Below are 10,577 nucleotides of genomic sequence, written 5' to 3'. Positions count from 1 at the left end.
ATTTTTGTACTTCTGCATTTTTTGCTAACTGCTAACAATCAATCAATCAATCAATCAATCAGTCAATCGGTCAATCGGTCAATCAATTATCATTTAAAATGCCAATATAAGACTGAGACCAGAACTGGATATGTCTCTGTCTGTCTGTCTGTCTGTCTGTCTGTCTGTCTGTCTGTCTGTCTGTCTGTCTGTCTGTCTGTCTGTCACATTCTCCATAGAGCTGAGCCACTATGTGTAAAGTGTAGCCTATAGTAAAGTGATGCCACTGTTTCAAGCTTGATTCATTTTATTGTATGGAATTCGGTGAAGAAATCACTACTCGAGCCAATAAATGAACCAGCTGCAGTTTCTGGACGTGTTATATAGTTACTACTGGCCTTGTAATTGAACACATCCTGACAGATTAACAGCTTTTATTGGCATTAAAAAGAAATCGCACCGGTGCGAAGTGAGAGGTGCAAACACGACACTGCACGTGCAGCCTATCTCCTTGTGTCTCCCTCTCCCGTTCTGTCCGTGACGTCAGTTACTGTAGGCTATATTTGTTATTATGTATGAATGAGCTAATAATACATTTGGCTAATACACACAAAGTGAAACGTAGGAGCGGTTTGCACCACTCAAAAAGGTTGAAATTAAATGAGAAAAATAAACCAAATTTTCCTCTCTCGGTATCATGGGTAGGCCTAAAGACTAATGTCCTCCCATAAATAACAAAGAAATGTGCTTTGTCATCTACACACACATAACAATATTGTTTGTTTGTTTTTATAAAACAATGTTAGCATATTTGACACAGACTAAAAAAAACTCATTTTTTTTCACATGATGTTTGAATAAACTATAGGGCCTTTCATGATTGGCCTGTTTTATCTCATTGCCAGCGGCTACGAATGCTTAATAATTTCGTAGGGGGAGACACTTTTATGGAGTAGATATAAAATGTGCTCATTTCACCCTAAAATGAACAACATGCTTAATAGTCTCTGACATTAAATGTCATACAATGTTGCTAAAACAATAGAAGGTCATAGGCTACACATGCACTTTGAGTTCACACTGTCAAACGAAAGCGGACTAAATATTGAGGCCAATATAGGCTTGCATGCAATGCTTTAGGATTTTATTTTCACGCGCTGCAGTGCGTGTCTCATCACAACGAATGCCGCCACGTGACAGTCGCACAGAGAATACAAAGGCCCTGCATCGTTGCTTTCCCCAACAAACAATCGTCCGTTCCATTTATTAAATTATAATAATTAAATATCTGCTCGTTTACACTAGAACGCGAAAATTGCTCGTCAAATGATCTTGGGCAATTATTTTAAAGATCAGGTCTTTTTTTGGCAACTTTGACAAGCGACACTGTTGCATTAAGTAGCCTATAGGTCAAACCAACCAAAAGTAATAAGTTAAGTATTACTTAAGTAGCCTACTGTAGTAATTTTTTTTAGGTATTTCTACCTGTAATGCAAAGGCATTGTGAGCTTGTAGATCTGCTATTTTCAAAAATATTTGCACACATTTGAAAACTTTAAATGACACATTCTGCATAATGAGTACTTTTTGTACCTTTACTCATGTACATTTTGAATTTCAGATCCAGACTTATCTACATTGCAGTATTGATAATTTTACTTAAATATAAAATGTGAGTATACTTTTCCCCATGCACCACTGCTATAGGTTAAATGGAGTGGTTAATTACACAGGGCAACACGCACCATGCGCACGGCATATGGCTACGTGCGTGTTGACCACCTCACCTCCCGAATGAATTCTGCTTGATTAGTCATCAGATAGATTTCCCTCATAGCAGCAGCAGCAGGTAACAGTGTGATAACATCGCCACAGGCGCCAGTCTGTGTCAAGGTTCACTGCAAGTTTAACTGGAAGTGTGACATCATTAAAACCATGCAGGCTATGCACAACTTGCTGCATTAATCCCTACTCTCGTTTCCGTGTCGTCGATAAATGCCACCTCAACTGATCATCATCAACATCAAGATATATATCCTATTAGATCTAATAATAGACTAATCCCACACAACAAGTAGCCTATCGGCACTGTCGGACAGAAACCTCGTATCTCCAGTTTCAAAATATGTACGCACCCGAGGCGTTGTGTGCTTGAAGATCGGCTGTTTTCACTGGTTTAGATCTTTTTTTAAATGATAAATGTAAAACGAACGGTTTTGGACATACAAGGTGAAGGTTTCCACGAGGTGCAGTATAGCCTACCATTAAATCATGGCTGCTCCCAATGACCGATCATATTGAACCATATCAGGAGACAGCATGCAATTTCCCCATAAGTCATTCACGTGCTATATAGCGACGTTTTTCCATTTTCTCCTTTGTACATAATGTTTTGTATTTGTAGATGACATTATTGTTATTATTATTATGTTAATGAATTGAATACATAAGACAATGGAAACAAGTCCCCATGCATGGACTTGGTTGTGTTATCCTTTTAGCCGTAGGCCTATGTCGGACTCGTGTTGTTTAAAATGTTCAATCAACCAAAAACAAAATTTGCGTTGGGTCAATGTATATACAGGCCTTAATATATAAAACAATGATATTCATATCCATACAGGCAGGGAAATCTCGGATGTAAGAAAGCCTTTATTTTATTTTTTTGAATATTTACAGTGAATTTATAAAAATATATAATTAAAGCTTTTGCAGATATTTTACATTTTACAATTTATCTCTTTGTTCACATCGTATTAATAGTCGCTGTGGAATGGAATCAGATAATTGCTTGACGTTGGTCTGTCTCTGTCTCTGTCTATCTAACGAGGAAAGTCCCCGTGATGGAGGAGGCGGGCGGCTGGTGGGTTGAACTTGACCCCCTCCCAGTGGCGTCAGTTCGGCAAAAGCTAAGGTATGGCAACATGACTGGTGTCTGCAGTCATGTTGCCATACCTTAGCAACAGGCACAATGAAAAGTACATTTTATTATTTCCCCCTGTAGCCAAGGTATGGCAGCTGCCATAGCTTGCCATACCCAATTGACGCCTCTGCCCCCTCCCCCCTCCACGTTTAGAATGAAACATCATCAGTGACAAACAGAAACAAGTGTGTACTTTGATCCTGTACCAGAACATAATAATAGGCAAAAAAAAAAAAACGAAGTATTTCTTTTGGAGAAAAGGGATTAAAAACTATACCAACCACCGCTGCATGTCAAAAGCACCAAAAAATACAATCCATAAAAGCTTACATTCATATGGCCCAAAGGCCGATCATAGTTAAAGACTATTGTAAAAAAAAAAAAAAAAAAAAAAAAAAACACAGGCCCAACTCTTAACGCATGATTTATGATCCGCCGTACAACGGTGTGGCGTGGCCGAAAATAGCCATGATCACATCAGCTCACCTGCACTGCCAATGAGCGAGCGTTCCGACGGTGATGTCGAAAAACGCGAAAAACTGTTCTCACATGGAGCGACAGAGAGTCGGCCATTGCCCCTGAACCAATCAAATAAATAAATAATAATAATAAAAAGTGTTGGGGGGGCGGGGACGGGGATATATAGGTGTGGACGACGTCGCTGCACGACGCGATGTCGCTCGCGGTACAGTATAGGCCTACGTCCTATTTTATTGAGATTTCATCACTCGCTCGCTGGTGTCGCTGGCAGTGTGGATGGGGCTAAAGCACAAACCGAGCTTAAAGGAGTAGTTCCCCCCCAAAATTACATCTGTTCCTATTGATTACTCACGCCATGGAGACTTGAGTTCAATAATATTTTGGTTTTTTTGTCGCATTCCCAAGACAAAAATTTGATTACAATAAATGTACCCCCATTGATTCCAGATGGGGACCCAAATGCATTCGGGTCCCCATCCGGAATCAATGGGGGTAATTTACTATAATCAAATTTGTGTCTTAGGAATGCAACAAATACAACAAAATATTACTGAACTCAAGTCTCCATGACGTGAGTAATCAATAGGAAAAAAAAAGAAAAAAAAAACATTTTGGGGGTGAACTACTCCTTTAAGTCACAAGACTCACAAACAAAAACAAAAACAAAAACATGAATAGTGCTCGCACTTACTGTTGGGGGGGAAGAGTTCTTGAAATGCGTTCAAACAATATTCTGCGCGTCTTTTCTCTGCGTAATTGTATAAGTCCAGTTTTGTTGGTGTGGTCACTCAGTGGAACCGTGTCCATGTGCAGGCTGTGGTTGTGTTATGAGGATGAGGTAGGGAGGTTGAGTCCGTGCACGCTGTTCAAGGCGTCGTGTTGCTGCTGTTTGGTCAGACTCAGAGGACTGGGAGGTTTTCTGTCTCCTACACACGCACACAAACACGCACACACACACACACATACACGCACACAAACACACATGTTTATTATATGGAGCGCTCGCTCGCTACACAAACACAACCCGGCAGCATAGCCTATATTGTTTTCTTCATAGAGAGTGCAGGGAAATCGCATCAATTGCAATAACGTTCCATTCTAGACTATTTACCGCGGGATTAAATGAGGCCGAGGCCCTATTTAAACTGGCTCAACGTTATTTAAAATGATCTTAAACCACGATTATCAAACAAACATAATTTACACTGTGTTTGCGATGTCATTATTAATAGGCTAATAATGATGGATGAGTTTTTTTATTTTCTGCCATGCGTAACAATTTCTGGGACGACCGTTGTCTAAGCTTGAAATGTCAATATTTGATAACCCCGAACTGTAATTAATCACTTCTGTTTTCACAAGATTGACAGAACACAAAATGCGCGCGCGCCCACATGCATGTGTGCGTGAGAAAGAATTCCACGAGCGACAGGACTGACTTGAACGCGCATAATGGTAATTGAAAGAAAATAAATCTGTTGCAAACAGCAGGCCTATACGTGAATTAACAAATAACCAAAATACGAATATAGCCTGAATAACATGAATTATTAGTATTCCTGTTATTATTATTAATATTGTTAATGTAATTCCTGTGTGTGCAATTAAACATTTGACAGAGTTCTTTGTTTCTCTCGTTATTCAGCTCAAAATAAACTGTGCAGCTGTGTCCCATTTTCAAATTAGGCACAAATATTAGGCCGCGTTATCGCTGCCCGGATCCAGAATGGCACGATGACCATATAGGCTATAACTTCCAAACTTTAGGTCAAGACCCAAAAGAGACATTAGAATTGCCCGGGACCCAAACTACTGAAAATAGCAGATCTACAAGCTTTTTTTTAATGGAAATTCTTGGTTTGTTTGTTTTAAAATGAATACAATTATATGTTTTTTTTATGTAAAAGAAAATAAATTGAAATATATTTATATTGTTAAATAGGAGAACAAAATGAACCAAATTCTACTCAGTGACCCATGCATAATAATTGGGCCGTGACCCACAAATGGGTCCCGACCCACTGTTTGGGAAACAGTGGGCTAAAACATTGGTTCTCAAAGTGGTGTTCCAGGGGGTCTCCACCAAAATGTGTTAATCCAGCTTCACGATCATTGTAACCCCTTAATCCATTTATATGTTGGCTATTCTAAATGGCAGCTAAAAACGATATATTCTATTATGAAAAATCTTCGCAGTATTTGAACGATTTTGCCTAATTTAGATTTTTTTTAAACACACATTTTCTCTTCTGGGGGGTCCCTGCCATGAAGACATTTTCAGATGGGGGTCCGTGGCCAGATTTATATTAATTTGGGGGTCCTTGTCCTTGGCAGTTGGCACAAAAAAGTTTGAGAAACACTGGGGTAGGCTACAACATGCAACAACAGCCCAAATCCCCAAAAGTACCACTTTAACCATTATTTTATGCTTTAACTATCAAAAAATAGCAGATACAAGCTGCTGCTAGCTTGTAGATCTGCTATTTTTTAAAAACGTGCAATTTTATTTTCTTTTTTTGCAAATCTTTGAATAAATCTTTTTAAAGGAGTAGTTCACCCCCAAAATGACTTTCATTCATTCATTCAGTCATTTTGGGGGTGAACTACTCCTTTAATGTAGGTCATAATATGCTGCACACCTTCTCTGGCGGGGTGCTTGAAGCCCATGGCGGAGTGCAGGTCCCCTGCGGCGTGCATGGCCGCCATGCCCCCTCCCGGGTGGGACAGGGCGGTGGTCTGGCTCTGCCAGTGGTGTCCCGGGGTCACGTAGCCCCCCGTGGGCCCGCTGTACACGCCGTACTGGTTGGACGGCGTGTACGCGCACGGCACGTAGCTGGACAGCGTGGACGACGGCTGCAATGAATAATAAACATAATATGAATATGTAAACACAATCATGGGCAAAACACTATTAGTCTGGCCTTCCCGAATATTATGTATTTTTAGTTTTTAGGAATTTGGAATTCATTTAATATTTCGTTAGCCTATATAGGCTATATATAGGCCTATACGTGCAATTTCGGACTATCAATTGGAAATGTAATGTAATGTGTGTGTGTGTGTGTGTGTGTGTGTGTGTGTGTGTGTGTGTGTGTGTGTGTGTGTGTGTGTGTGTGTGTGTGTGTGTGTGTGTGTGTGTGCACGCGCGCGTGTGCGTGTGTGTGTATGTGTGTGCGCGCGCTTGCTCGCGCGCCGTGTTTGTGGTTGTGCACGACAGGAGAAAAGTAAATGGTGTAATTACAACCGTCACACGAGTTTGCATAACTAGCAGTGTGTGTGTCGTTTAGGGTGAAAAGCTGCTGCTCCACCAGAACCACATCATGCAGCGCTGCCTCTCTCTCTCTCTCTCTCTCTCTCTCTCTCTCTCTCTCTCTCTCTCTCTCTCTCTCTCTCTCTCTCTCTCTCTCTCTCCCTCGAGTCCAGTGGTGTAAAGTAACTAAGTGCATTTACTCAAGTACTGTACTAAAATATACATTAACAACAGTCTTATAGACGCATTTCGACTATTTGAAAATAGCCGGTGTGAGCTTGTAGATCTGCTATTTGCAAATGATTGCTTCACGTTTGAAAACTTGAAATGCATGAGTAATTTCTACTATACTACTTTTAAGTACATTTTGCTTTTGTACTTTTACTCAAGTTTACGTTGTTTAAATTCTGGACAGAGTCATTTCTACATTGCAATAATCGTTGTTGGGGTGGAAACCTTGTATGTCCAAAACCATTCGTTTTGTATTTATCATTTTAAAAATGATTTAAACTATAGTGAAAACTGAAAACAGCCGGTCTACAAGCCACAACGCCTCACGTCGCGAGGCTGTGTGTGCTTGCAGATCTGCTGTTTTCACTAGTTTTGTGTGACAGTCTTGTATGATGAAGCAGGGCTTTATACTTTACGGGAAAAAAACTAAAAAAACTACACATTTGAAACTTGGAGATACGAGGTTTCTGATAGCCTACTTTTACTTTTGAGTATAGGCCTATTCCAACACTGCTCTCTCTCTCTCTCTTTACCTGCGCGTATTTGATATCGGCGTCAATGGCTGACTTGTCCATTCCGTTGACGGCGTGGTGAGCGGCGGGGAAGGACGCTCTGTTGACCGAACTCCAGTCCTCCATCTTCCCGTAGCCGGACTCCGCTCCGGCTATGGCTGCTCGACACAAAGACACAAACATTAAGAATGACATCATGTTCCAAGAACGTTCAAAGAAATTACATCACTGGCAAATTGCACCACAAATTAGCTAATTGTTATTTTGTTTCAGATTGGTGTCACGGTGAATTTAACTTTGGGAATATAGGCCTAATATTTGTATATTGTTCATATAGGCACACACACACACACACACACACACACACACACACACACACACACACACACACACACACACACACACACACACACACACACACATTGGAAAGTAATTCGAAAATAAAGAAACACAGGAAAAAACGATGTAAATATATATAACACACTGTATTTAAAATTGTTTTAACAGTGCTCCTTATTTAATTAAATCAACTCATAGGGCCATTTTGTGTTCATTGCAGAATATACACAGATGCAGGGCATGCTGATATTAGGCTCTATATTGGTGTTATTTCTGAGCATATAATATATCATCCGGAGAAGACGGAAAAGGTCCCTCTAAAGACCTTGAAAAGGATTAGAGAGGATCTATTGTGTTTACAAAAGCATCATTCCGTGAAAAGGCCTATATTGACTCTCCTCATTGCTCTTTTGTTTAAATGGATGATGGACTCAAAAGGCCTAACGTGTTTTCGTATTGCCTATAATGAACTGAGTTATAACATATTAATACACATTATATGAATAGGCCAATGGAGAAAAGTGTAAATAGGCCTATATGGATCATCATGCACGCACGACCCCGGGGCCTATACCCAGTGGTTCCCAAAAATAGAAAATAGACGTCTGGGATTAAACTAGTGAAAATAGCCGACCTACAAGCTCATTTTCACTACTTCTTAAACATTTGTTTTCTAATTTGTGGAATTTCTTTGATTTTGCTTAGATTTCTTCTTGAAATTACTGAGAAAAAATTAACTCGTGGGGGAAAAAAGGCTTTTTTGGGAATGTTTTTTTTTTTTTAATAATAATAATAATTTAAAAACAAAATGGAGGAAACAAAAAATGAAGGGACCCACACAAATGTGTCAGCGACCCACAAATGGGTCCCTAGTGTTAGGGGACTAGTGTTAAAGAAGATTATGGTCTGGACGTATAGCCGATGAAAGGGTGACCCACCTGACGGGTCCATGAACGCCCTGATGCCGAGGATGTTGGTGACGGTGTGCGCCGAGGGCCAGGCCCTCATGCTGACATGGCCGGGCACCCCGCCGGGGCCGGACGTCATCTTGCCGCCCGTGGGCGACATGGCGCCGGGGTACGAGTACGGGTAGATGTGGTTGTAGGAGAGGCCGCCCTGGCCGCCGCCGCCGCCCTGCTTGCAGCCCTCGTACTGGCCCGGCTGCGAGAGGTTCCCGATCTTGTTGCGTAAAATCCGGCTGATCGAGCTGACCGACGGCACGTTGTACTTGTCGCACACGGCGTCCGCGAGCAGCCGGTCGCGGATCTCCCACGCGAAGATGCCCGGGTCGCCCTGCTTGTATTCCCGTATGCTCTTCACCACGTTCGGCGTGGTGACCCGCGGCTTGCTGCCGCCGATGGCGCCGGGCAAGATCGAGCCCGTCTCGTTGTAGCGCGCCAGGATCTTGCTCACGCAGCCGTGCGAGACGCGCAGCTGCCGGCTGATGTCGCAGGGTCGGATCCCGAGCTGAGCCAGCTCCACTATCCGTAGCCGTATGGCGTTGGGCAGGGGTCGCCCGTTGACGAACACGCCGCCTAGCTGGTTGACCTCTCCATAGGTTTGCTCTGCGGGGAACACATATACACGCACAGGAGTTACCCATTTATTAGAATCGTGCTTGCATAATAAACGTGCATGCAGAGAACAACAGAATGCGACGTTACAATGTCGAGCTTGACTGGGGAAATTAATTTCCCGGAATTCTTGAAAGGAAAGCTTTCCATTATTTAATCGTGACATTACGCAACGACTTCAAACATAAAATAAAATAAAAAACAGACCATCAAGTCGTTGCTATAAGGCAAATTGGTTCGGGCACAACCGAATATGCACCACGTTATCTGGTTAAGATTCCAGGCGTTGTTTTTTCGCCGTTGTGCCATCATGCATGGCAGCATGCAGGCGTTGGTGCGAGGCTATACGGTCCCTCTGCCAACTGAAGCATGCCCAGATGGTAACGCAATCTCCTTACCCATTTGCCTATGCTGCGAGATGCTGTGGAAGAGTTGCCCCTCAATGGCTGAACGACTGGCGGGTTCTCCCTTCTGCAGCAGAAGGAAGGCAACACGGGACGACGGGAGGACCCAGACGGGACGGGACGAGGAACAACAGCACCTCTTCAGTTCAAGGCGAACCCACCCTCTCTTTCTCTCTCCTCTCCCTCGGGTTCGTTGTGTTCCCCTTTTTCTTTTGTGGAGAGAACTGAAGACCGTCGGGGGAAAAAACAGGGAACCGCCGTCGCTGTACAATGGCACCGAAAGTGATCTTCATCCGATAAAGACAGAATTGAGTTATCCTTATCCCGGAGAGAGGCTGAAGTTTGCTGGGATTAATCTGACGCGTCCTGCGCGTCAATATCTCGGGGGCCGTGACGCGGACATTGTTCTGCTTTGATTTCATTGGTTCGTCCCCGCGCTGGTTCTCAACGTCGGGTCCGGGGACCGCCGGGGGGTCCGTGTGGACCGTGACTCTTTGAGGGTGTCAAATGGTTCCATTTTGTACCACCTTGGGGTTAAAATGAACGCTGAGAATGTCAAAGCGTATAGATTGAGCTCAATTTACAGACCTTTAAAGCATGCAGCGTTTCTCAAACTTTTACATTTCAAGGTCTCCCCTTAACTCTGACAGTGTACAAATGGAACCAAATGAACCCTGCCGGGTTCATTTGGTTCCATTTGTACACTGTCAGAGTTACAGACTTGTATGGGTCCTTTTAGACCCACAAAGTCCCTGGCCTGGAATCCACTTTGAGACACACTGCTTTAAAGGGTCCATTTGGATCGCCCTGATGGGCCCCGGACCAAGCGTTGAGAAACGGGAGGGACGTAATACACACGCCATCCGGTTTGAGAAACACAGCCTC

At 42.7% G+C, this 10,577-nt stretch overlaps 1 protein-coding gene across 1 annotated transcript; it reads right to left on the bottom strand.

Annotated features, from left to right (window-relative positions):
- Nucleotides 1-4,207: 4,207 nt before the first annotated feature.
- On the bottom strand, nt 4,208-10,114 carry pax1a (paired box 1a; the record flags this gene model as incomplete). Its single annotated transcript, XM_080750839.1, has 5 exons — nt 4,208-4,308; nt 6,022-6,235; nt 7,397-7,533; nt 8,653-9,279; nt 10,054-10,114. 5 exons carry the CDS (start codon nt 10,112-10,114, stop codon nt 4,208-4,210), a joined length of 1,140 nt encoding a protein of 379 aa, XP_080606965.1.
- Nucleotides 10,115-10,577: the final 463 nt, after the last annotated feature.

This window comes from Nannobrachium achirus, assembly GCF_963921795.1.
Source record: "Nannobrachium achirus genome assembly, chromosome: 20".
NCBI lineage: Eukaryota > Metazoa > Chordata > Actinopteri > Myctophiformes > Myctophidae > Nannobrachium > Nannobrachium achirus.
Note: the sequence above shows the minus strand (reverse complement) of the source record. Positions and strands in the feature narration are given on the sequence as shown.